This window comes from Mustela putorius, unplaced genomic scaffold (assembly GCF_011764305.1).
Source record: "Mustela putorius furo isolate JIRA1106 unplaced genomic scaffold, ASM1176430v1.1 tig00003962_pilon_pilon_pilon, whole genome shotgun sequence".
NCBI lineage: Eukaryota > Metazoa > Chordata > Mammalia > Carnivora > Mustelidae > Mustela > Mustela putorius.
Genome location: NW_025422106.1, coordinates 11,483,092 through 11,509,848, shown reverse-complemented (window position 1 = coordinate 11,509,848; position 26,757 = coordinate 11,483,092). Strand labels below are relative to the sequence as shown.

General features: G+C 41.6%; 1 protein-coding gene and 3 non-coding genes across 7 annotated transcripts in view; all 4 read left to right on the top strand.

The window, feature by feature from the left end:
- Nucleotides 1-26,757, top strand: part of TEX14 (testis expressed 14, intercellular bridge forming factor) — a 125,984-nt gene that overhangs the window by 2,185 nt on the left and 97,042 nt on the right. For all 4 annotated transcript variants that reach the window (XM_045069968.1, XM_045069970.1, XM_045069969.1 and 1 more), the window contains exon 2: nt 24,792-24,928. In XM_045069968.1, the coding sequence (XP_044925903.1) occupies nt 24,793-24,928 (136 nt within the window). In that variant the 5' untranslated portion in view covers nt 24,792. The remainder of the gene's footprint in view (nt 1-24,791; nt 24,929-26,757) is intronic.
- Nucleotides 8,015-8,178, top strand: LOC123389203. The gene has a single exon (XR_006603802.1). It is a non-coding gene; the product is annotated as a U1 spliceosomal RNA (small nuclear RNA).
- On the top strand, nt 17,441-17,604 carry LOC123389204. Its single transcript, XR_006603803.1, has one exon. It is a non-coding gene; the product is annotated as a U1 spliceosomal RNA (small nuclear RNA).
- LOC123389205 lies at nt 22,488-22,651 on the top strand. The gene has a single exon (XR_006603804.1). It is a non-coding gene; the product is annotated as a U1 spliceosomal RNA (small nuclear RNA).

Here is a 26,757-nt window from a genome sequence, read left to right as displayed (position 1 = left end):
AATAATTCATGGGATTATTAGAAAGATCAAATTAACAAATACGGTGATTTTGATAAAACTTCAAGCCTCAGACACATATTTGGAGTACCAATATCAATTGTACAAAGCTTATACATAGTAGGAACTCAAGATTTTATTTGTTGTCCCAAACTCTTGAAATCTCATTTCTGTGACTCCTATTTTCTCCATATCCATCTGGTTTTTCTGTCTCTCTTGGAAGCTCATCTTCCATAACCTGATCCTAAAATGTTACAGGTTCTTTTAAGACCCCATAGCCGATCTTTTGCTGACTATTCTGTTCTCTTTCTTCTCTTATGCTCTCATTCTCTCTCTCTCTCTCTCTTTCTCTCTCATTCAGTGACTCCATGTCAGTGGTTTTTTTTTCCCCCTTAATTTAAAAAAAAAAAAAAAGATTTAAGAGAGACACAAAGCATGAGCAGGGAGAGGGGCAGAAGGAAAGGGATAAGCAGACTCCCCATTAAGAGCAGAGCTTAACACAGAGTGTGATCCCAGGATGCTGAGATCATGAAAGATCATGACCTCCACAGAAGTCAGACATTTAACCAACTGAGCCACTCAGGCACCCCAATTCTTTTTTTTTTTTTAAAGATTTTATTTATTTATTTGACAGAGAGAAATCACAAGTAGATGGAGAGGCAGGCAGAGAGAGAGAGAGAGAGGGAAGCAGGCTCCCTGCCCAGCAGAGAGCCCGATGCGGGACTCGATCCCAGGACCCTGAGATCATGACCTGAGCCGAAGGCAGCGGCTTAACCCACTGAGCCACCCAGACGCCCCAGGCACCCCAATTCTTAAATTTATATTTCTAGGGGCACCTGGGTGGGTCGGTGGTTGGGTGTCTGCCTTTGGCTCAGGTTCTGGGATCGAGCCCGGCATCAGGCTCTCTGCTCCATGGGAAGCCTGCTTCTCCCTCACCCACTCCCCCTGCTGTGTTCCCGCTCTCACTGTGTTTCTCTTTTTCAAATAAATAAATAAATAAAAATCTTTTTAAAAAATATTTATATTTCTAGCCCGGCCCTGTTCTCTCACCTCCAGATGCAAATATCGGATTGCCTACTGGACAATGCAAAGGTCTCCCAACTCAGCCTATCTTTTTTTTTTTTAAGATTTTATTTATTTATTTGAGAGAGAAAAAACATGAGTGTGGGGGAGGGGCAGAGAGAGAAGGAGAAACAGACTCCCTGTTGAGCAGGGAGCCCGAGGTGGGGCTTGATTCCAGGACCATGGGGTCATAACTTGAGCTGAAAGCAAATGCTTAACCAGCTGAGCCACTCAGGAGCCCCTCCAACTCAGCCTATCTTAAACCTAACTCAGGGTCACCTTGGTGAGTCAGTTGGATAAGCATCTGCCTTCGACTGCAGTCATGATCCCAAGGTCCTGGGATGGGGCCTGCATCAGGCTCCCTGCTCAGTGGGGGGGTCTGCTTTTCCCTTTGCCCTCCCTTTCTCTCTCTCTCTCTCAAATAAATAAAATCTTTAAAAATATTTTTTAAACCTAACTCATTATCTTTTTTAGCCCAAAACCTTGTCCTCTTCCTGCATTCCCTACTTCCATAACCTGAATATCCATCTTTTCCATATGCACAGACAAGAAACCTAGGAATCATTCTCAACACCTTCCCTTTTCACTCCCCGTGTTTAATGCATACACAAATCCTATCAGTTTTCTCTTTAACATATTTGATTCTGTTCATGCCTCCACCTCTAGGCCAAGCTCCCACCATTTTGTTTGCAGGTACTCAAGGCCATTCTAGCTGGTCTCTCTGCATCTTGTCTTCTTCTCCCCTCTAGTCTGTTCTCCCATGCTGCAGCCAGAATGTTCTTTCTACAGTACAGTTCTATATTTCAGCTCATGTCACTTTTTATTTTACTCTTAGGATACAGACCAAATTTCTTAGTAAGACTCAAGTTTCCCTTTTAAGGCTCTCACAGCACCAAATGCCTCTGTGTGATCATTTACTTAGCATATGTCTCTCTGACCAGACTGAAAACTTCAGTAGAGCAGGACCATGTGGATTTTACTCCCAGTGTTTTCCTAGAGCCCCTAGCCCAATGTATGGCTTTGTGGGCACTCAGTGAATATTTATTAAAAGAATGGATGATTAGATGATTGACCTGTACCTCTCTCCCTATATTTTTCTCTTTTGTACTTTTAATCTGTATACTTTAAAAATATAAACTTATAGGAAGTATATACTTGTAGAAAACAAAATATGGAAAATATAAAGAAGGAAACAAAACTGGTTCATAGGGACCCCTGAGTGGCTCAGTGGGTTAAGCCGCTGCCTTCGGCTCAGGTCATGATTCCAGGGTCCTGGGATGGAGTCCCACATCGGGCTCTCTGCCCAGCAGGGGGCCTGCTTCCCTTCCTCTCTCTCTGCCTGCCTCTCTGCCTACTTGTGATTTCTCTCTTTCAAATAAATAAATAAAATCTTAAAAAAAAAAAAAAAACTGGTTCAAAAATTTTCTATTTAACTCAGATAATAATGTTAACATTTTGGTTTATTTTAATCCTTGTACAAGTTCATATAATGTATTTATCTTACATATTTGTGGTCAAATTGTGAAGAAATTTGTTTACCTTTTGTTTTTCCCTTAATAATTTGTCAAAAGCTTTCTCCCATGTAATTACAAATTATTTGAAAATTAAAATTAGTGGTTGCATATGTTCTGTCCTGAAGCCCATCTTTCTAATCTGGCCTATAACTGTATAGTTGAATTATTTCCACTTTTGTTTTGCTTTTGCTGTGATGAAATAATTCTCTCTCTCTCTCAGTACATTTCTTGAAGTAAAATTCCTGGGTCAGAGAGTATGCATTTTCATTCTGAATCATACTGCCAAATGTTTATATCACTTAGACTCCTACTAACAGCATATGAGGGCTAGTTTTCCCACCTCCATCCCAACACTGGCCTTCGGAGTCTTCAAATGTTTTTTATTTTTCCTTTGTTATTGAGGCATAATTGACTTCAACTGGTAATTATGTCTTATTACTAAGAGAGGTTAAAATTTTTTTCAGTTTTATTGTAACTATCCCATTTAGATCCTTTGCCCACTTTTAATTTGTAAAAATGGTAAAATACACATAAAATACCATCTCACCCATTTTTAAGCATACAATTCGATAGTGTTAATCATCTTCACAATGTCGTGCAGCTGATCTCCAGAACTTTTTTATCTTGCAAACTTTGTCTTGAAACGGTGTGCCCATTAAATAGCAGCTCCTCGTTTCCCCTTCCCTCAACCGCTGGCAATCACCATTCTACTCTGTTTCCAGGAGTCTGACTACTCTTGATACCTTACAGAAGTGGAATCATGTAGTATTTGTCTTTTTGTGACTGGTTTATTTCACTTAACATAATGTCCCGAAGGTATAACCATGTTGTAGCATGTGTCAGTTTCCTCCCTTTTTAGATCTGAATAATATTCGATGGTGTGTATGTAACACATTTTGTTTATCCATACATCTGTGTATGGACACTTGGGTTGCTTCCACCTCTTGGGTATTGTGAATAATGGTGCTATAAACATCTGTACATTCTTTCCCACTTTATACCTGAGGTACTTTAGGGGCGCCTGTGTGGCTCAGTTGGTTAAGCATCTGCCTTCGGCTCAGGTCTTGATCCCGGGGTCCTAGGATTGAGCTCTGTGTTGGGCTCCCTGCCCAGCTAAGCAGGGAGCCTGCTTCTCTCCACCCCACCGCCCCCACCCCTGGTCTTGTATGTGTTCTCTCACTCTCTCTCTGTCTGAAATATGTAAAATCTTTATTTATATATATATATATATATATATATATATATAATTAAAGTACCTCTGTTACATATATATATATGTATTTAAAAAAATACATATATATATTTAAAAAAATATGTCTGTAGGGGCACCTGGGTGGCTCATTCAGTTAAGCATCTTCCTTTGGCTCAGTCATGATTCCAGGGTCCTGGGATCGAGCCACACATCCAACTCCCATGTTCAGCAGAAAGCCTGCTTCTCCCTCTCTCCCTCTGCTGCTCTCCCTGCTTGTATTCTTTCTCTGTCCAATAAATAAATAAAATCTTAAAAAAATAAAATATATTTTTTAACAGGTCTCTGTTTTTTTTTATGATCAGAAACAACAACTAATATTTAGTTGTGCTTAGTATAGCCAAGTATTCTACTCAGCTTTGACATCAGAACCCATGCTTTTATTCCATATGCTGCCTATCCTCTCTGATATGCATATTGTATTATACGGGCTAATCTGTATACTGCCTAATCTATATATTGCAAATATCTTCCCATTCTGTCACTTGTATTTAAACTTTGAGGTTTTCTATTTTGTTAATGTTTGTTGTATGCAAATGTAGTCAAAGTTTGTATTTAATTCTGACTTTGGTAACAGGCTTAGAAAGTCTTTTCTTGGGCACCTGGGTGGCTCAGTGGGTTAAGCCGCTGCCTTTGGCTCAGGTTGTGATCTCAGGGTCCTGGGATCAAGTCCCGCATCAGGCTCTCTGCTCAGCAGAGAGCCTGCTTCCCTCTCTCTCTCTCTGCCTGCCTCTCTGTCTACTTGTGATCTCTCTCTGTCAAATAAATAAATAAAATCTTAAAAAAAAAAAAAGGTCTTTTCTTTGGAGGTGCCCAGCTGGCTCAGTTGAAAGAACATGTAACACTTGATCCCAAGGTCATGAGTTTGAGCCCTTTGGGTGTAGAAATTACTTAACTAAATAAGAAAAAAAGACTTTTATTCAAAATTATAAACATAATTACCTGGTTTTTTTCTACATATGGTTTATCATTTAATTTGGATATTTTAACTTTGGTCTTTTTTTTTAAGATAAATTAGGAGAAAGAAAGTAATATTTTCCTTTTCAGTGGTAGCCAATTTTCTATGCACTCTATATGAGTTAATCAGTCCTTGTCCCCACCTTTGTGATATGTCTACTTCTATCATACTTTTATGTACTTAAGTTCTATATTCCTGGCATAAAGCGTATTTGTATGTTATTTTAATATCCTACTAGATCCAGTTCATAAAGTTGTTATTGTAGTTGACATTTTTGTTCATGGGATTAATCTGTGAGGCTCTTACATCTACATTATCTGGTTTTGGCAATAGTTTTTCAGCGTTTGTAAGATAAACTAAAAAGCTTATTCACTTTTTCTGTGTTAACTTATGTTATTATTTAACAAACGTGTATTTCCTTATATTTTTCTAATCAAAGAAATGTGGCTTTCCTCAGAGGATACTAAGGTTTGCAAGGCTCCTGTGAGGATTATAGCACTAATGTCTTTCTTAACTAGTGTGGGCTATAAGAAAGTGAGGGATGGGACGCCTGGGTGGCTCAGTGGGTTAAGCCACTGCCTTCGGCTCAGGTCATGATCTCAGAGTCCTGGGATCGAGTCCCGCGTCGGGCTCTCTGCTCGGCAGGGAGCCTGCTTCCTCTTCTCTCTGTGCCTGCCTCTCTGCCTGCTTGTCATCTCTCTCTGTCAAATAAATAAATAAAATCTTAAAAAAAAAAAAAAAAAAAGAAAGTGAGGGAAAGTCACCTTCTTGCCCTAAGGCAGACTGTCTCAGATGAATGTTTTAATAAGTAGACCAGTAATAATTAAGTTCTTGTGAAATATTGGAACTAGCCTTGTGAAGAGTATGGGTGGTTTAAGAGTTATGTGTTTCTTGTTTCAGAAAGCACTGCTGGGGGCCACCTGGGTGGCTCAGTCATTAAGCATCTGTCTTTGGCTCAGGTCCTGATTCCAGGGTTCTGGGATCAAGCTTGGCATGGGGCTCCCTGCTCAGGGGAAGCCTGTGTCTCCCTCTCCCACTCCCCCTGCTTGTGTTCCCTCTCTTGCTGTGTCTTTCTCTGTCAAATAAATAAAATGTTGAAAGAAAGAATGAACGAACTAAGGAACTGCTGGGAGTGCCTGGGTGGCTCAGTTGGTTAACCTTCTTTGGCTCAGGTCATGATCCTAGGATCCTGGGATTGAGTCCCCCATCGCATTGGGCTCCTCGCTCCACGGGGAGCCTGCTTCTCCCTCTACCGCTCCCTGCTGCTTGTGTGTGCGTACACGCGCGCACGCTCTCTCTCTCTCTCTCTCTCTTTCATGCTCTCGCTCTAATAAATAAATTTTTTTTAATGATTTTATTTATTTACTTGACAGAAATCACAAGTAGACGGAGAGGCAGGCAGAGAGAGAGAGAGGGAAGCAGGCTCCCTGGGTACGGATCCCAGGACCCTGAGATCGTGACTCGAGCCGAAGGCAGCGGCTTAACCCACTGAGCCACCCAGGCGTCCTCTAATAAATAAATTTTAAGAAGAAATAAAGAAAGCACTGCTAGTCACAAATCTTAGAATAGTAGTTTGAGGGGCACCTGGGTGGCTCAGTGGGTTAAAGCCTCTGCCTTCGGCTCAGGTCATGATCCCAGGGTCCTGGGATCGAGCCCCACATCGGGCTCTCTGCTCTGCGGAAAGCCTGCTTCCTCCTCTCTCTCTCTTTGCCTGCCTCTCTGCCTACTTGTGATCTGTCAAATAAATAAATTAAAAGATCTTTAAAAAAAAAAAAAAAAAAAAAAGAATGGTAGTCCCCTAATGTGGGACTCAGTCCCAGAAAAGTGGGGCCATTACCTGAGCCAAAGGCAGTTGCTTAACTGAATGAGCCCTCTGGGTGTCCCTTGGCTTAGATCTTGATCCCAGGGTTCTGGAATCGAGCCCCGTATCAGACTCCCTGCTCAGCGGAGAACCTGCTTATGTTCACTCTCTCACTGGGTCTCTTCATGTCAAATAAATAAATAAAATAAAATAATTTTAAAAACATTATCTTAAAGATATAAAACTCTGAAAAAAAATGATATGAAACTCTAATTTGTTTTGGTAGAGAACACCAGACAGGTCCTGTAAAATAAAAAGATTTGGGAAATAAGGTGATTCTGGTGTGATCTTGGAGAGACAATTGAAGAACTATTGGAACTTGGAAACTCCATTTTTAATTTACAGTGAAGAAAGAAGGATAGGATTAAGACTAGTAAGAATGTATGTGAATGTGGAATACTGGATTACTGACCACTGCCTGATACTGAATTTGCTCTCTTTGAAGAATCTAATATGAGGCAAGGAGGGCTTGGCAGTTTCTTGTAGGAAGGAGTCTCCAGTAGTCTTGTTCTGGATTTCAGAGACAGCCATGAAAAAGAAATGGATGACAGCTTGAAGTGTAGAACACGGGAGAGTTGGTTTGGGGGGAGGGGCGGGGTTAAGGATACTTAGAAACACGATTTATTGATACTTGGGAAGGGAGACATTCTGGTCAAGCAGACAGTTTGCCGTTGTGAGTACCGTCGTCACACTCCAGCTCTGCAAACTCGTGGGACTTTCCCCAAACGTCTATATAGGAATGGGGTGCTTCATGAGCTTTCCCTTAGTTAGCGCGCCTCAGAATTAGATCTAGTGTTTATACAACAGCTTTTTCAAATAAGGATGGTGATTTGCTGTATATTTGAAAGAGAACATATTTTGTACTTGTGCTTGAATGCTTGAACAACCTATTCTTAGCAATACATGCCCTGGATTTTCGTATGTAGTTTTGCCAAATTTAATCTTTTTAGACTTGATCTTTCAATTACGTGGCTTGCTGAACTGCACCAGACATCAGTGACATCATTAGCTCCCACACCTTGAAAGAAGGAACTGATTTATGTCGTTTATCTTTAAATTGTAGCGTGTCTTTTCCTTTAAATTTCATTCAAACAGCACCAGTAGCTAGGGCATAGGATGGGCTTAAATGAGATCAGCAAAAAGGGTGTGGAATATGTAAATAAGCCCGGTGACTGCTGGTCGTGATTATACCGGGCATATATTTCCTAGATTTTGGCAATATTCAGATGTACAAAATATTGCTAATTAGTAACTGTGCCTTGGATACTCTCTATTTCAGAAGGAACGGGGTCAATAGGATCCATGAGAAAAGTGATCCTATATTAAAAGTAACTTGAATCTGAGGGTAAGGTGCTAGGCAACATTCCCAATTCATACTTACCTGGCAGGGGAGATACCATGATCACGAAGGTGGTTTTCCCAGGGCGAGGCTTATCCATTGCACTCCGGATGTGCTGACCCCTGCGATTTCCCCAAATGTGGGAAACTCGACTGCATAATTTGTGGTAGTGGGGGACTGCGTTCGCGCTTTCCCCTGGTATATGTTTAAAAAATAGACTTTCTGAAGTGTCCTTAGTTAGCCATCCTTTTCTGGTGTTAGCAGTAGGCATTTCTAGTGAGTTGTCATTTTGCTTAAAGTATATGGAAAACTGGAGTGCATGATTTTTGGTAGAGGGGGACTGAGTTTGCACTCTCCACTGATTGATACCTTGTACTCTGAAAATACGATTTGCTTATTATTGTTTGGCTTTTTAGCTCATCAGTATGGCTTTCTATAATCATTCTATTGTCTATGATAATATAAATGATGTGTTGTGACCATTGGCCGTTCACTTGGTACTAGTTGTTTAACCGAAAGTAGTGTACTCTTGTGCCCACCACTGGAGGGCTCACTTTGTGCCACCTTAAGCTATCTGGATCTGTTTTTGCACTTGATTGTTCCTTAGGTATATACTGTAAAAGAATAGGAAGAAGAGATTTCAGGAAAAGTTTGAGCACCTAGAAATGCACATAAGGCAGAGTTTGATAAAGGTGGTAAATAATTTAAGGGACTGTCTTCACTTTGTTGATTAAGAGTGAAAGACATTACTTTGAAGAGGGCTCTGTGTTTATTTACTTCTTATACTTAACTGAGTAGTTAACAATTTCAGAGGGGTTTCTTTTCAGGAATGTCTCGAGCTGTATCTTTAGATTTCCCCAAAATGAGGAACTGGGCTATAGTGTAATCTCTGCTAGTGAAAGTATTTCATGTTTTCTCCTACACCTTGGTTTTTTATCCCCTAATAATTTTATTAAAGTAATGTTAGGCGTGTGAAAAGCATCATACAGAAAGATTCAACCTGCATAACACTCCCCTGATCCACCCTTTCTCATTCTGCTCATTCCTTTCTCCAGAGCACTACCCTTTTTTTTTTTTTTTTTTTTTTTAAATAAAGTAAGCTGTAAGGGGGAGCCTGGGTGGTTCAGTGGGTTAAGCCGCTGCCTTCGGCTCAGGTCGTGAACTCAGGATCCTGGGATTGAACCCCATCGGGCTCTCTGCTCAGCAGGGAGCCTGCTTCCTCTTCCCTCTCTGCCTGCCTCTGTGCCTACTTGTGATCTCTGTCAAATAAATAAATGAAATCTTTTTTAAAAAATAAAATAAAAATAAAGTAAGTTGTAGGCCCAACATGGGTATTGAACTCACAACCCCAGATCAGAAGACTGGCTTGCTCTACCTACTGAGCCAGCGAGGTGACCCCCTGAATACTACTTGTAAAACTTGTTTAGCTATTTTGTTATGGAACCTAAACTGGATCACTGACAGAAATACCAAAAGGCACTCAGAAATTTCGGAGTACAGGAGATTTATTTGACACTGGCGGGTTCAGAGGAGAGTGATCTCCAGAAGTCTGAGCCCTGAGCACGAAGTGGGTAATTTAGATCCTTCTACTTCTGCGTATTTGGTACTCTTGGTGCACGAGGGAAGTGGGAGAGGGGAGGACCCCAGATTGGTGGGCGGGAAGCAGGGCAGAGAGAAGAACCCGGAAAAGCCCGGGGCAGGGGCTGGGACCCCTTTGCTGGGTGGTGGGCCATCATAAGACACAGATTTTGGGGGCGCCTGGGTGGCTCAGTGGGTTAAATAAAGCCTCTGCCTTTGGCTCACAGGTCATGATCCCAGGACACGGATCCAGCCCTACATCCAGGCTCTCTGCTCAATGGGGAGCCTGCTTCCCCCTCTCTCTGTCTCTGCCTGCTTCTCTGCCTACTTGTGATCTCTGTCAAATAAATAAATAAAATTAAATTTAAAAAGAAAAGAAAAAATTTTTGAAAAAGACACAGATTTTCCTTATCAATTTCATCATACTTGCCTCAATAAATAATGTTTGTGCTAGGGTTTATACTGAGGATTTGGATGATATTCTCTATCCCAGTACCCTCCTTTCTCTATCCTTTTATTACATTTATGGAACAATTTTCTGTTCTTCAGTCAGTTCCCTTGGTTATTTTATTTTATTTGAAGATTTACTTATTTATTTATTTGAGAGAGAGAGCACTTGCATTTGCACACGTATGGGGGGAGGAGCAGAGGGAGAAAAACTCAGACCTCCTACTGAATGCAGGGCTCCAACACATGACGCTAAGCCAAGATTATGACCTGAGAGAAAACACGACGGAACCACCCAGGTGCCCCCGCGTTGATAATTTTAAATTCCATTTCTTCATTACTTGTTAGCTCTTCAGTTGGAAGGATAAGGATATTAGCAAGGCTTTGGGGCTTTGAAAGAAAATGTTGGGATTTTGCTCCTTACATCTATTGTTGTAGACTGTAGAGTGATAGAAGAAAATACAGGAGTGGGGCACCTGGGTGGCTCAGTGGGTTAAAGCCACTGCCTTCAGCTCAGGTCATGGTCCCAGGGTCCCAAGGTCCCAGGGTCCTGGGATCGAGCCCCACATCGGGCTCTCTGCTCAGCGGGGAGCCTGCTTCCCCCTCTCTCTCTGCCTGCCTCTCTGCCTCCTTGTGATCTCTGTCTGTCAAATAAATAAATAAATAATAAATATATTTTTAAAAAGATTTTATTTATTAAATAAATAAATAAAAATAAGATAGATAATGAATAAATAAATAATAACAAATAAATAAATAAATAAATGTCCTTTTAAAAGATTTAATTTATTAAATAAATAAATAATAATAAAATAATAAATAAATAAATAGAATCTTTTTTTAAAGATTCTATTTATTTATTTGACAGACAGAGATCACAAGGAGGCAGAGAGGCAGGCAGAGAGAGAGGAGGAAGCAGGCTCCCCGCTGAGCAGAGAGCCCCATGCGGGGCTCGATCCTAGGACCCTGGGACCCTGGGACCCTGGGACCATGACCTGAGCCGAAGGCAGAGGCTTTAACCACTGAGCCACCCAGGTGCCCCTAAAATAAATAAAATCTTAAAAAAAAAAAAATACAGGAAGAAATGTGAGTGGTAAAAAATGTGAAGTATTTCCCACTTGTAAGTCATATTTTATTCTTTTATTCTTTTATTTATTCAGGTATAATTGACATACAATATTAGAGAAGTGTCAGGTATACAACAGTAATTGGACATTTGTATACATGTGAAAAAGTCACCACAATAAATCAAGTTACCATCTGTGACCTTACAAAGTTAATATAATACTAACATTCACGTATAATATAGATTCCCCATACTGTACATTGCATCCCCCTATCTTATTTATTTTATAGCTGGAAGTTTGTGCTTCTTAATCTCCTTCATCCATTACACCCCTTGCCTACCTCCCCTCTGACAAACCATCAGTCTGTTCTTTTTTTTTTTTAAAGATTTTATTTATTTATTTGACAGAGAGAAATCACAAGTAGATGGGAGAGGCAGGCAGAGAGAGAGAGAGGGAAGCAGGCTCCCTGCTGAGCAGAGAGCCCGATGCGGGACTCGATCCCAGGACCCCGAGATCATGACCTGAGCCGAAGGCAGCGGCCTAACCCACTGAGCCACCCAGGCACCCCACCATCAGTCTGTTCTATTGGTGAATCTAAGTTTTGTTTTGTTGCAGATTCTACATATAAGTGAAATCATGTGGGATTTGTCTTTCTTTGACCTAAAAATTTCATTTTCTAAGTGTTTGTTTGCTGGTACGTAGAAATACAATTGAGCTTTGGGGCGCCTGGGTGGCTCAGTGGGTTAAGCAGCTGCCTTTGGCTCTAGTCATGATCCCAGGGTCCTGGAATCAAGCCCCATATTGGTCTCCTTGCTCAAGAGGGAGCCTGCTTCTCCCTCTCCCCCGCAAGTGTGCTCTCTTTCAAATAAATAAATAAAATCTTTAATTTTAAAAAAGAAATATAGTTGATTTTTATGTATTAATCTTGTATCCTGTGACTTTGCTAATTTCCATTAGGGGGTGTAGTGGATTTGCGGTGGGTGCTAAATGCTTTAGGATTTTCTACATAAGCTGCTGTGTCATATGTGAATAAAAACGTTTTTCTTTCTTTCTCTCCAAACTAAGGCTTTTTAATTTCCTTGGCTTAAGCTCTAGCTAAAAACCTCCAGTACACTGTTGGATAAAAGTGGGTAAAGTAGTCATTCTTGATTTGCTCTTTATGTGGAAGGAAGATATTTTTAACATGAAGTATATTAGCAATAGGATTTTCATAGATGTTGTTTATCAAACTGATGATAGTATTTCTTAAAAATCATAAATGGGTGCTGAGTTTTGTTAACTACTTTTTCTACAACTATTTCTTAATCGGTGGCTATGATGAGTTATATGGCTTGATTTTCTAATGTTAACAACTTTGTATTCCTAGGATAAGTCTCATAGGATCATGATGTAATATGCTTTTTGTTTAATGCTGGATTTGGTTTGAAGTTTTGGAGCAATTAAAGTAATTTTGTAACTCTGTCCATGATGGATAATAGTCTGTACTTTTCTTGCATGGTCTTCATCTGGTTTAAGTATCAGAGTAATGCAGGCTTCATGAAATAAATTGGCTCTTTCCCTTGGGTGCAACACTGAAGATCCTAGGTGTGTCACAGTGGGCAGAAAAAGGCGAAATAGTGTGAAATGTGTGAGGGTTTGGGCTTTGCTCTTCCTTACACCCACCAATAAATCCAAACTCTTGTCCAAAAAAAAAAAAAAAAAAAGGGGGTGGCAGTGGGAAATGTTTCCTTCTCTTCTGTTTTCTTTTTTTTTAAAGATTTTATTCATTTATTTGACAGAGAGAGATCACAAGTAGGCAGAGAAGCAGGCAGAGAGAGAGGAGGAGCAGGCTCCCTGCTGAGCAGAGAGCCCGATGTGGGACTCGATCCCAGGACCCTGAGATCATGACCTGAGCCAAAGGCAGCGGCTTAACCCACTGAGCCACCCAGGCACCCATCCTTCTCTTCTGTTTTCTCAGAATTATGTTAGATTAGTTTTTTGAGGGGAGCCTGGGTGGCTCAGTCGTTAGGTGTCTGCCTTCAGCTCGGGTCATGGTCTTGGGGTCCAGGGATCCAGCCCTGTGTGTCAGGCTCCCTGCTCAGTGGGAAGCCTGCTTCTCCCTCTCCCTCTCCCACTCCCCCTGCTTGTGTTCCCTCTCTCGCAGTCTCTCTCTGTCAAATAAATAAATAAAATCTTTTAAAAAAGATTAATTTTTTAGCAGAAGAGTGACATGATCGGATTTAGGCTTTAGTGGGATACTTGGCCACTGTGTTGATAGACTGGCAGAAGGGAGATCGCTTAGAAAGTTGCTGCACTCTTTTCTCGGCAGGAGATGAGAATGGCTTGTACCAAAGTGGTAGCACTGGAGACAGTGAGAAGCTGTCAGATTTTTATTCTTTTTTTAAGAAAAAAATAAAGACTGTGGATTGAATGTGTGATATGAGAAGAAAGAAAGGAGAAAAGTATGACCCCTAAGTTTGATCTGTACCTTTAATTCTTTTTTCACTTATTAGATACAGAATCCAGGAGGCTGTATCTCCTGCTCCTCCTCTCCATCCACTCTTTTTCACAGATGATGAGACCAAGATATCAACATCATGGGACCCCTGGGTGGCTCAGTGGGTTAAAGCCTCTGCCTTCAGCTCAGGTCATGATCTCAGGATCCTAGGATCAAGCCCTGCATCAGGCTCTCTGCTCAGTAGAGTATTTATGTTTCTCTTATACAAACATTATGCACAGGAGAGCATTGTCATTGAATGTCATTTGTTTTCCTTTTTTTTTTTTTTTTGTTTTTTTTTTTCTCTGTTTAATTTTACCTTTTTTCACTTGGTTACTTTCTGCTCAGTTAGGAATTGCTAATTCTTCCCACACCTTCCAATATCCTATTGTTTTCTACAAAGAAAGTCATACCAGATATTCTTTCTGGAGATTTTTTACTTTTATTTTTCTCCTATGTAAATCCATCACTTTTTTTTTTAAAGTTTATTTATTTAAATAATCTCTGCACCCAATATGAAGCTTGAACTCATGACCCCGAGATCAAGACTTGTATGCTGTACCAGTTGAGCCAGCCAGGTGCCTGTATACCCATCACTCTTCCAGCCTACTACTGCATAGGTAGGATGTGCAGGTCATAGTTTAAATGAGAATCAAATTCTGTGTTGGAGTTAAATTTTCCTTCATCATGTCAGATGTCACTTTATTGACTTCTACTCTCCAAAAGTTTTTGAGAAGGCTTTCTGATTCCTGATCTTTTTAATGTGACGTATGTGACTAATCTTTGTCTCTTGGCAAAGCTGAAGAATCATCTCTTTGTTTCTATTATTCTATAATTTCCTAATGACGTGTCTTAGTGTGTCTTATAGTCATTCATTTTATGGAGTGCTTGACAAGGGCTCTTTCTTTTTTTTAAATTTTTTAATAAACATATAATGTATTATTAGGCCCAGGGATACAGGTCTGTGAATTGCCAGGTTTACACACTTTACAGCACTCACCATAGCACATACCCTCCCCAATGTCCATAACCCCACCACCCTCTCCCTACCCCCTTCCCCTTGGCCCCCCTCAGTTTGTTTTGTGACATTAAGAGTCTCTTATGGTTTGTCTCCCTCCCAATCCCATCTTGTTTCATTTATTCTTTACCTACCCCCCAAACACCCCACGTTGCATCTCTACTTCCTCATATCAGGGAGATCATATGATAGTTGTCTTTCTCTGACTGACTTACTTCGCTAAGCATAATACCCTCTAGTTCCATCCACGTCGTTGCAAATGGCAAGATTTCATTTCTTTTGATGGCTGCATAGTATTCCATTGTATACATATACCACATCTTCTTTATCCATTCATCTGTTGATGAACATCTAGGTTGTTTCCATAGTTTGGCTATTCTGGACATTGCTTCTGTAAACATTCAAGTGCACGTGCCCGACAAGGGCTCTTTCAACCAGCAAACATTCATGCTGAGAAGTTCTCTTGTATTATTTCATTGGTGATTTTTCCTCCTTGGTTTTTAATTTTCTGAGACTTTCTATATTTGTAAATTTAGAACCCCTACCATGGTCAATTAAAAAAATGTTTTGTTTTCCTTCTCTTCATATTTTTTGCTCAATGCATATATTCAGTTTTTTAGTTTTAGAATCAGATATTTATTTTTTTCTTATTTTCAAATTTTTTTCTTATTTTTAATTTTTTCTTATTTTCTATTTGTGTAGCTTCTTATACTTATTTTTCAGATGCAAGGACTTTTAGTTCTGGGAAGATTTTTTTTTTTTTTTAAAGATTTTATTTATTTATCAGAGAGAGAGGGGGAGAGAGCGAGCACAGGCCGACAGAATGGCAGGCAGAGGCAGAGGGAGAAGCAGGCTCCCTGCCGAGCAAGGAGCCCGATGTGGGACTCGATCCCAGGATGCCGGGATCATGACCCGAGCCGAAGGCAGCTGCTCAACCAACTGAGCCACCCAGGCGTCCCAGCTTTCGGAAGATTTTAATGATAGTCTTTATTTTTGTTTTTAGTTTTCTTCCTGTTGTATAATCGTTTTCCTCCAAATTGTCTTTTGGTTGGTTGGTTTAGCCACTAGCTTTCATTTTGGAGGTTTTTGTCAGACATCTGGTCATCCTTGGTAGTTCAGTGTTCCTTGATTATTTATAGGTATTCAATATGCCATCTCTGCCTATCACCCAGAATTTAGTATAGTGAGAAATTGAAGCAACCTATGTGTTCAGCAACAGGGCAATGATTATATAAATAATGGGCTGTTCATAAGATGGACTGTCTGTCAGAATTTTTAAATTATATTAACAAGTGGATTGGAAGCTCTGAGAGCTAAGATGAGGTGTTCAACGTTTGTTTGCCTCCAGAATAATCTGCATAGTAGTCTTTCTGAAAGCCCGTGGCTGACATCTTTGGGACTTGTTTTGTGGTGATCATATTCTTCAGAGGATACTTCTAGTATCCTAAAAAGTAAAGGCTTGGTTGCCACGGTCCTGGAAACCAAATGGAATATGAGAAGGAGGTCTCAGCATTCAGCCTATGTAATGTATATGTACATTTTCTTTTCAGTAAATGTTTTAAGTTTTCATCTGAACTTTTCCAGAGAGCTCCAGGGATGCAGAATTTAAAATTTAAAAAGTATTTTAAAAATACTTTTAAAAACGTTTCCTGTGGCCAGAGACACTTTTTTTTTTTTTTTTTTTTTTTTTTAAGATTTTATTTACTTGACAGAAATCAAGTAGGCAGAGAAGCAGGTGGGCCAGGGCGGGGGAGAGCAGGCTCCCTGCTGAGCCAAGAGCCAGATGCCGGCCTCCATCCCAGGTCCCCGAGATCATGACCTGAGCCAAAGGCAGAGCCTCAACCAACTGAGCCACCCAGGAGCCCCTTCCTATATATTTTTAATGAGAGAATAAAATTAGTTGGTAAAATAATATATGCAATAATTATATGTTGTGTTGTTTTGACTATTTTCAAAGAAACAAACAGAAAAAACCCATGCTCTAGAGGCCCACAGTTTAGTGGGTGAGGTAACTAAATGCCAGGCAGAGAGAAAAGTAAGGCAGCAATATAGGCTGCAATATAGACTGCTCTCAAGGAAAGCACTCCATCCTTGCCAGGTAGGTGTAATTAGCAGACCATGGGTAGGGAGGGGTAAGAGACAAAGCCTGGGTCCTGAGCTGGGTGGAGGTCTGTTTGAATAGTTCCTCCCCATTCTGTAGAAACTGAGGAAGAGATTCAGAGGCTAGAAGCTTATCTAGAGTCAAGCCGTGTGTAAACTGAATGGCAGTCAAGATCATGGATTCCAAAACGCTTGCTCTGCAATACACCGTGCTAACACGTAGCCAGGACTGTTTTTCCTGGACACCCTTTTTCCTCCATCTCCTGGAATAGGAGGGAATGGTGCCAGGCGGGTGTGGAGCATTAGTATCTCTGGAGAGACTGAAGCTAAGCTGGCTCGCGGTTAAAAGCTCACTTGTGTTCGTTCGCTGAAGAGTACTTCACACAGGGAGATCTGAAGACCTTCGGCTACCCCAAAAGTTGAGAGGGATGGATTTCTTTCAGGAAAATTAGGTTGGGGCAAGTGAGAGGAGGAACTAGTCTGTGAAGCCAGCCACAAGGGGTCGCAGCTGCCAGCTCTGCCCTGCCGCACACACGTGACGTTATGCTGGGAGGTGGAGTATGTAGATTCAAGACTCAGGGCCTTTTGAAACCGTATTTTCCTGGAAAGCTGTACACGATTATCTGTTTTCCCAATGCCGAGATACATAGCACGAAAATCTGGTATTGAGTGTCCCTGTTTGTAGATAAAGGCCAGTTAGAGTTGTTTCAGGAGTGACCCCAACCTATGAGTGGTGTGCACAGCACCGGGTATTCCTGTGGCTGTTTCCAACTCATACTTACCTGGCAGGGGAGATACCATGATCACGAAGGTGGTTTTCCCAGGGCGAGGCTTATCCATTGCACTCCGGATGTGCTGACCCCTGCGATTTCCCCAAATGTGGGAAACTCGACTGCATAATTTGTGGTAGTGGGGGACTGCGTTCGCGCTCTCCCCTGAATTACTGTTTTCAAAAGTAGGTTTTTTGGGTTTTTTTGGAGTATATGTGGTGGTGTTTTGTGAAAGAATCCAGGGGAAGCAGTGCATTTCCCGTGCAGTCCGGAGTCCACATGAGCTGAGCTGAAGGTAGTTGTTATTGTTAAGCTCACTAAGCCACCCTCGTACCCACTAAGTAGCTTTTTCCTTTCTTGTGGAGGATTGATTACCTGTCTTTTTTTTTTTTTTTAAGATTTTATTTGACAGAGATCATAAGTAGGCAGAGAGAGTGTCAGAGAGAGAGGAGGAAGCAGGCTCCCTGCTGAACAGAGAGCCCCGATGTGAGGCTCGATCCCAGGACCCTGGGATTATGACCTGACCGGAAGGCAGAGGCTTTAACCCACTGAGCGACCCTTGCGCCCCTGATTACCTGTCTTTTAAGTGGGTTGATAAAAGTATAAATGGTAGGGACGCCTGGGTGGCTCAGTTGGTTGGACGACTGCCTTCTGCTCAGGTCATGATCCCAGAGTCCTGGGATCGAGTCCTGCATCGGGCTCCCGGCTCCATGGAGAGTCTGCTTCTCTCTCTGACCTTCTCCTTGCTCATGTTCTCTCTCACTGTCTCTCTCTCAAATAAATAAATAAAATCTTTTTTTTTTTTAAAGTATAAATGGTCTTTCACTCTTTTTATTGGAAGTTGAGAAAAGGAATCTTTATTATACTGTCTATCTTTTTTTTTTTCTTATCACTTTAAATGTTAGTACTTGGTTTATGTTTTGTCAGCCAGGAAGGCCTTCTTTTGTTAATTTCGGTAAATTCACCTGCTCCATCTTCTGGAATGACTGGTTTTTCTTCACTATTCAGAGATTGCATTATTTCAACATTGAACTTTCTCTTGTGAAGCTTCCTGGTGTCCAAGCAAACCACCACTGAATTCAGGATTGATTTAAACAATTAGGTACTGAAGATAAGGCGTCTAAAGAAAGCACTTTTAAAATCAAAGAAAAAAGGTGATTTTTTTGCTGGATGCAAATGTCACAGGGGCGCATGGGTGGCTCATTTGGTGAAGGGTCTGCTTTTGGCTCAGGTCATGATCCCAGGGTCCTGGGATGCAACCCAGAGTCCAGGAAGTCCGCTTCTCCATGCTCGTCCTGTCTCTCACGTGCACATGTACTCTCTCAAAATCTTAAGAAAATGTCATATAGGGGTGCTTGGCTGGCTCAGCAGCAGGGTATGCAACTCTTGATCTCAGGTTCATGAGTTCAGAGCTCCATGTTGGAATTAGAGTTTACTTTTTAGGAAAAGTCATATATAGGGGCGTCTGGGTGGCTCAGTGGGTTAAAGCCTCTGCCTTCGGCTTGGGTCATGACCCCAGGGTCCTGGGATCGAGCCCCACATAGGGCTTTCTGCTAGGCCGGGAGCCTGCTTCCTCCTCTCTCTGCCTACTTGTGATCTCTGTCTGTCAAATAAATAAATAAAATCTTTTAAAAAAAAAAAAGTCATATATAGGAGCGCCTGGGTGGCTCAGTGGGTTAAGCCTCTGCCTTCGGCTCAGGTCATGTTCCCAGGGTCAAGGAACGAGCCTCACATGGGGCTCTCTGCTCAGCGGAAAGCTTGCTTTCCTCTTTCTCTGTTTGCCTCTCTGCTTATTTGTGATCTCTCTGTGTCAAATAAATAAATAAAGTCTTTAAAAACAAATAAAGAAAGAACTTAAAACTAGGTATCCTATGTCACCTCTACCCCCCTACACAATAATTTAAGGTACTTCTTAAGATGACTGTAAAGTGGGACGCCTGGGTGGCTCAGTTGGTTAAGCAGCTGCCTTCGGCTCAGGTCATGATCCCAGCGAGTCCCACATCGGGCTACTTGCTCCGCAGGGAGCCTGCTTCTCCCTCTGACTCTGCCTTCCACTCTGTCTGCCTGTGCTCGCTCTCACTCTCTCTCTCTCTCTTACAAATAAATAAATAAAATCTTTTTAAAAAAAAAGATGACTGTAAAGTAACAGGGAAAAACTACTAAAAATTACCCCAAGAAGGATGCCTGGCAGGCTCAGTTGGTAGAGCATGTGACTCTTGATCTCGGGGTCATGAGTTTGAGCTGCATGTTGCCATAGAGTTTACTTAAAAACATTTTTTTTAATTGAATAAATAAATAAAAATAACCCCGAGAACTGGAAGAGATTATGCTGAGTGAAATAAGTCAAGCAGAGAGAGTCAATTATCATATGGTTTCACTTATTTGTGGAGCATAACAAATAGCATGGAGGACAAGAGGAATTAGAGAGAAGGGAGTTGGGGGAAATTGGAAGGGGAGGTGAACCATGAGAGACTATGGACTCTGAAAAACAGTCTGAGGGGTTTAAAGGGGCAGGGGGTGGGAGGTTGGGGGAACCAGGTGGTGGGTATTAGAGTGGGCACGGATTGCATGGAGCACTGGGTGTGGTACAAAAACAATGAATACTGTTATGCTGGAAAAAAAAATAATAACCCCAAGAAATCATCAGTTACTTAAAAAGATATATTGACAAGGCTTTTCATATATATGAACAGTGGCAGTAAACTAGAAGCAACAGAATATTGATTGTACAGTTATCTGTGACTCAATGTATATAGCAAAAGGAGTGGAAAACATAAAGCAGCATGTGAAGTATCATCCTATTAAAATTTTTATTCATATTGAAATTACCATGTTTAATATGAAAGCGTTAATATGGTAATTATATAGCAGGATTTTGGTTTAATGTTTAAAAATATTTTTCTGTCTTTTCCAAATTATCTGTAAGGGACATTTATCACTATTGTAATAATTTAAAATACCCTCAAAATTTTTACTTTTTTTTTTTTCCAAGATTGTATTTTTTGAGAGAGATAGGGAGGGAGAGAAAAAGCAGAGCAGAGGGGAACAGGGAGAAGAAGAAGCAGACTCTCTGCTGAGCAGGGAGCCAAACAGGCAACTCAGTCCTGGGATCCTGGGATCACAACCAGAGCCCTGGGCAGACAGTTAACTGACTGAGCCTGCTTCTCCCTCTCTTGCTTGCATTCCCTCTCTAGCTGTGTCTGTCTCTATCAAATAAATAAATTTTTTAAATCTTAAAAAAAAAAAAAAAAATCACATGTTCTGGGTGCCTGGCTGGCTCAGTTGGGTAGAGCATTAAACTGTGATGTTGGGGCTGTGAGTTCAAACCCCATGTTGTGCTCAGAGATAACTTTTAAAAAATTGTATGTCCTGGGGCACCTGGGTGGCTCAGTGGGTTAAAGCCTCTGCCTTCAGCTCAGGTCAGGATCCCAGCGTCCCGGGATGGAGCCCACATTGGGCTCTTTGCTCCTCACAGAGCCTGCTTCCTCCTCTCTCTCTGCCTGCCTCTCTACCTATTTGTGATCTCTGTCTGTCAAATAAATAAAATCTTTAAAAAAAATCATATGTACTAAAAGGGAAATATCACTGAAGGGTATCAGAATATGCCACCCCCAAACATGCCACTTTGGCATAAGGATTCCTTTGAGCCAAAAGCACTAGAAAAACAGCAGATATAAGGGTAGGTCCTAATCTACCCTTTCCTTCCTGAGATTAGGAGATAAAACTTCCATGTAAAAGATGCCCTCCCTATACCAAAGGAAAAGAAATGTTCCCAGAGAAAGGAAGTCAAACCCGAGAGAATTTTGTACACACCTTGATAAAAAGAATTCATGTTTATGTAACCCCCCCCATGTTACTTTTCCACAATTGCCTCAAAATTAAAAAAAAAAAAAAAAAAGGTGAGGGGAAGAAAACACAATTATCTCTCTTTGTTCAACCTAATATGAAAGCATTTTGTTTTGCCATCTCTTTGGGTTTTCATTTCTTTTTAAGAGCTTCTGTGTTAGGTAAGTTTAAAACTGTAAATTTATGTTAAATTTTTTATTCTTTTACCTGTTAAACTGTCGATGCCAGTTAAATTCCCATGCCCAGCCGAAGATGCTAACAGGGCAGAGGTAAAGTTTTGCCTCTACAGTATCAAAGCCTTTGATACACAGTTTCTGTAAACAACGTTGTTTTGCCTAGGGCACCTACCCAGCAAGGGCAGAAAAGGCGGGGGTGGGAGGTGGGAGACACAAAACAACAACCAACAAAACCCTCTGTTTCTGTTGTCTAAAAGGAAGGGAGGGCTACTCGGTTTGTTACCAAATCCAGGCCGGATGCTGCTTCCTTTTGCGCGGAAAACTGCAAAGTCAAATCTTGGGGAAGCCGGCTTTGACTTCCCAACTACACCGGGCACCTGTCATTGAGCATGGCTGGGTGGAGGTGAGGGACTCGAGGCTGCATTTCACCTGCATTCTCTTATTCCATCCTCACAGAAACCTTGGGAGGTAGGCAGGCGGTATTACTGCTTTACAATTTAGGGAAATGGAGGCTGAGGGTATGACCTAGTCCCGGAGAGGAACAGTGATTCAGAGGAGCGTAATCTATTTGGCGTTGCCCTCCGCAGACCGCAGGCCACTGCCTTCCAAACTGCCCTGCCCTACAGCGCAGAATTCAGCCCGGTAACAAATACGCGCCGGAACTTTTACGTACGCCCGAGAAGATAGAGAATTTTAAAGCCTCCCAGCCACAACTGTCGGTGACTGTCTCTTAAATTGTTGCAAAGCCTAACTAGAACGAATTTATCCGTTCCTCCAACAAGCAAAGTGACGTCAGAGTGACAAGGGACCAGAGGCGGGCATATGGAGATGAAGAGCGCGGCGACTGCGTGTTCGAGCTTCCTCTTCACGAGCAGAATTTCCACTACATGTCCACTGGTGTACGCTGGTCCTGTCATATGAAGAACCTTTTAGTTTGGAACCGAAGGTCTAAAGAACTTGAATGTAATTGACCATAACTGTGTGGTGTGTTGCAGACCAGGGTGGAGAGTCAGGCACCGCCTTCAATTCATACTTACCTGGCAGGGGAGATACCATGATCACGAAGGTGGTTTTCCCAGGGCGAGGCTCATCCTTTGCACTCCGGATGTGCTGACCCCTGCGATTTCCCCAAATGTGGGAAACTCGACTGCATAATTTGTGGTAGTGGGGGACTGCGTTCGCGCTTTCCCCTGATAAATGTATTAAGAACAGTACTGGGAGTTTTGTTTGGGAGGTGTAGGGTTTTCATGCTTGTTACCCATTTTTTCTCTTTTTTGTCTGTGCTCCTGGCTCAGAAAAAAAAATAATTTTTTCTGTAGGTATTGATTGTGGGTTTTGTTAGCATTTTAAGGTCCACTAGTCTCTAAAGGCCAGCCCTTTAGTATAAGTTGGGTTTGTTTTGTTTTGTCTTGTTTTGTTTTAGGGATTTTATTTACTTGAGGGTGAGAGACTGGAAAAAAGGAAAAACAGGAAATAAAAACCGTTGGTGAGGATCTGGAAAAACTGGAACCCTTGTGCACTAGTGGTGAGAATGCAAATGGTTTAGCCAGTATAGAAAACAGTATAGCAGTTCCTCAAAAAATTAAACATAGAATTACCAAGTGAAGGATGCATGGGTGGCTCAGTCAGTTAAGCATCCAAATCTTGGTTTCAGCTCAGGTCATGATCTCAGGGTTGTGAGAGCCCTGCACATTGGGCTCTGCACTGGGCTTGGAGTGTGCAAGAAGAATTATCATGTGATCCACTAATCCTTTTTGGGTATATACCCCAAAGAATTGAAAACGGGGATTTGAAAAGATACTGTACCCTAAAATGTCCATAGCAGTGTTATTTATAATAGTCAAAGGTAGAATCAACCCAGGTGTCATTGATGGATAAAAACAGATAAGAAAAGCGTGGTATATACATACAACGGAATATTATTCATCCTTATAAAGGAAAGAAACTCTGACATGAACTTCCTGGCTGTTGAAGACCCACCAAATGTGTTAGCCTTCTTGGCTTTTTCTTTCTCTTCACCTCTTTGCACACCCATTGTGTCTCTCCATGTAATACTTAGTTATGCCCGATATGCATGTTTGTTGATTCATGTGGATGGGACTTCCCTCTCTTATCCCCTGTCTATGGAGCACCAACATAGTACCTCATGTCTGCCCTGCTATATACCAGCATTGTGATTGCAGGGATCTAATTTTAAGCGTCTTACATAGTACCTGTCACGTTTGAGGACACATGGTGGGTATTCCACAAACACTTGATTGTACAATAGTCCGGTGTGTATGCCACATGTGGAAAGCTAAAATTTCTCTGCATGGATTTTACTGTGCATACCAACAGCTAACAACTGCACAGGACTTGGTGCCAAGCACAGTTATAAGTACTTTACACATACTAGCTCATTGAAGTCTCTCAGCAACCCTCTGGTTATTATTATCTCCAGTTTTATGTATGAAGAAATTGAGGCCTATCAAGGTTAAATAATTTCTCCAAGGTCACAGTTAAGGAGGTGACAGGGCCAAGACTTAGGGTCTGAACTGTGAACCTAACCCACTACATTATGCTCTCTACATCCCCACATAGTGACTGCATATATGTACTAACCTTTCAAAGTTAATAGGCTCCTAGTTTTCTTAATGATAAACATATTTCTAATTTTACTTCCCAGTAGCCACCACTTTTTGATCCTAGGAATTAGTGCTAAATATATTCAGTTTTTCAATTTCACCAGTAATATTGAGAATAAACATTAATCTTGTAGAGTTTTGGGTGCCTGGGTGGCTCAGGTTGGTAGTGTCTGCCTTTGGTTTGGGTCATGGTCTCAGGGTTCTGGGATCAAGTCCCTCATTGGGCTCCCTGCTCAGCAGGAAGTCTGTTTCCTCCCTCTCCCTCTGCCTTTCTGCTCCAGTCATGCATGCTCTCTGTCTCTCAAACGAATAAATAAAATCTTTTTTTAAAAGATTCTCTGTCTCTATTTGACAGACAGAGATCACAAGTAGGCAGAGAGGCAGGCAGAGAGAGACAAGGGAGCAGGCTCCCTGCCAAGCAGAGAGCCCAATGTGGGGCTCGATCCTAGGACCCTGGGATCATGACCTGAGCTGAAGGCAGAGGTTTTAACCCACTGAGCCACCCAAGCGCCCCAATAAATAAAATCTTTTAAAAAAAATCTTGTAGTTTCAGTAACTGTTCCCCTAATCATGTTCATTATAAGTAAAAGTAGACAAGAAGGGAAATGAATGTAAAAGAATCTAGGTTGCTTCATTGCATTTCTGTACTTGATCTTAGCCAGAAGGCTTGACTGAGTTAAAATAAGCATGTTGTTTTCTTTTGGAACAGGATGTCTCGGGCTGTTCATCTTCCAGTTCCCTGTCCTGTTCAACTTGGTTCCTTAAGAAATGACTCCTTGGAAGCGCAACTTCATGAATATGTCAAACAAGGGAACTATATGAAAGTGAAGAAGATTCTTAAGAAAGGTAAGCACTGTGTTAAAATTGCAGATGCAACTTGATTCACATTTCTGAATAGTTTTGGAAGGAAAATCAGGTTCTTGATAAAGCTATGAGTTCTTGGGGAAATTGAGATGAAATTTTCCCTACAGTAGAGGTCTTAAATTGTTGTTTGGAGACTGTTTTGTTTTGTGCTAGGGAACCATAAGGTCTTCCAACTGTTAGACTCCAGATTTCTCCTCAGGCTCCAGCCATCCACTTTTAATTCTGCCTAATTCCCTTTGCTCCTTTAATCAGTCTTCTGAAACCTGTGGTGGAGTGACTAGAGCAGCTTTCACAGCTCTCCCCTTCTTTGCTTCTCCTAGGAACTTGGTGCTTTAGTTTCCAGGGTTTTTCCTGCTGGACGTTACAGGCAGCTCAGCCCACAAGGCAGATGGAAATAGCAAATGTAGCTCAGGCAATCTCCAAAAGAACAAACACTAAACCATACATGGACAAAACCTCTGCTGGTGTTTGGCCCTTGATCTACAGATTCAGACCTGTTTTCGTTTTGTTGTTGATGTTTGAGTAACCAGAAGTCCTTCTGAATTCCCTGTCTCCCTTCTTAGTATAAAGAGAGGTTTATGAAGCTTCTCTCCGCTGTTTGTGAAACAGTCCGGGTGACCTAATTTCACTGCAGTGTTTCTCCATTTACTTCAAAAGCACTCCTGAGGACTTCCAGAAAGGTAACTCCAATTTTCGTAGGATCCAACTATCCCACAAAATAATTCATTCAGAAAGTTCTCAAATGTTTCCATGTACCACCCCTAGAGTCTATGGATGAAGTAGCTGATAGTGAGGTCAGTAATTTGTTTGAAAGGTCCTGTTGGGTTTTTTCCCCTCAAAATTTTGCATTTTATTCCATAACACATTCATGTGCATGTTAACATGAAAACGGATGTTCAGAGGGTGCCTGGGTGGCTTAGTCAGTTAAGCATCTGCCTTTGGGCCCAGTCTTGATCCCAGGGTCCTGGGATTGAGCCCTAATTGGGTTCCCTGCTCAGCGGGGAGTCTGCTTCTCCCTTTCCTTCTCCCTCTGTGTATGTGTAAGCTCTCTTTCAGACAACAAATAAACAAACAAAAATAGATGTTCAGCTTAGGTATGCTGTGACTTCTATTGTCTTGTATCCACACTCTCCATTGTAAAAAGCAGAGTATTAGAACATTTATATCTTAGACATCTGAACATTCTGCATCTTCAGATTCTTGCCATTAAGCTATAGCAGGTGATGGGGTTGACATGTGTAACTGGATATGAAGCAGGATTTCAACTGTGTCTTGGAATTGCATCTAAAGCTTCAGAGTGGAGAACAAGGGGTGACAAGGTGACAAGTTCCCCGCCGGTCTAAACCAGAGCTTCTTAGGAGATGGCCAAAATGGTCCTTTAACTCCATCATCCACCTCAGGCCTACCTAGGAGAAGGGAATGGGGTAGTGGTGGGAGTGTCAGTGGAAACGATTCTCTAAAAGACATTATTCACAGGAATAGAAAACTGTGGCTTTTCCCCTTCTTTCCCAGCTTCAAACCAAATAAGAGGTCCTTCAGGTGAACGTTATAGAGAGAATTGTAGAACTTGCGAGCAGGATAGTTGGGAGTCTCTGTCTCAGCCTGCTGAACAGTAGAAATGTCAGCCTTTGCCAGCTGCCACCAAGGTGGTGTGAAGAGAACCTGGCATGTTACCTGGAATTTAGAGGTCAGGAGGACTGCCATCTGCCTCCTTCCTAATAGCAGCCCTTGATGACTGGGTAAACTTGAGAGACCAGCAGCTGGATTAGCTACACACTTCCACCACTTAGTGGGGTAAGTAGACTCTATAG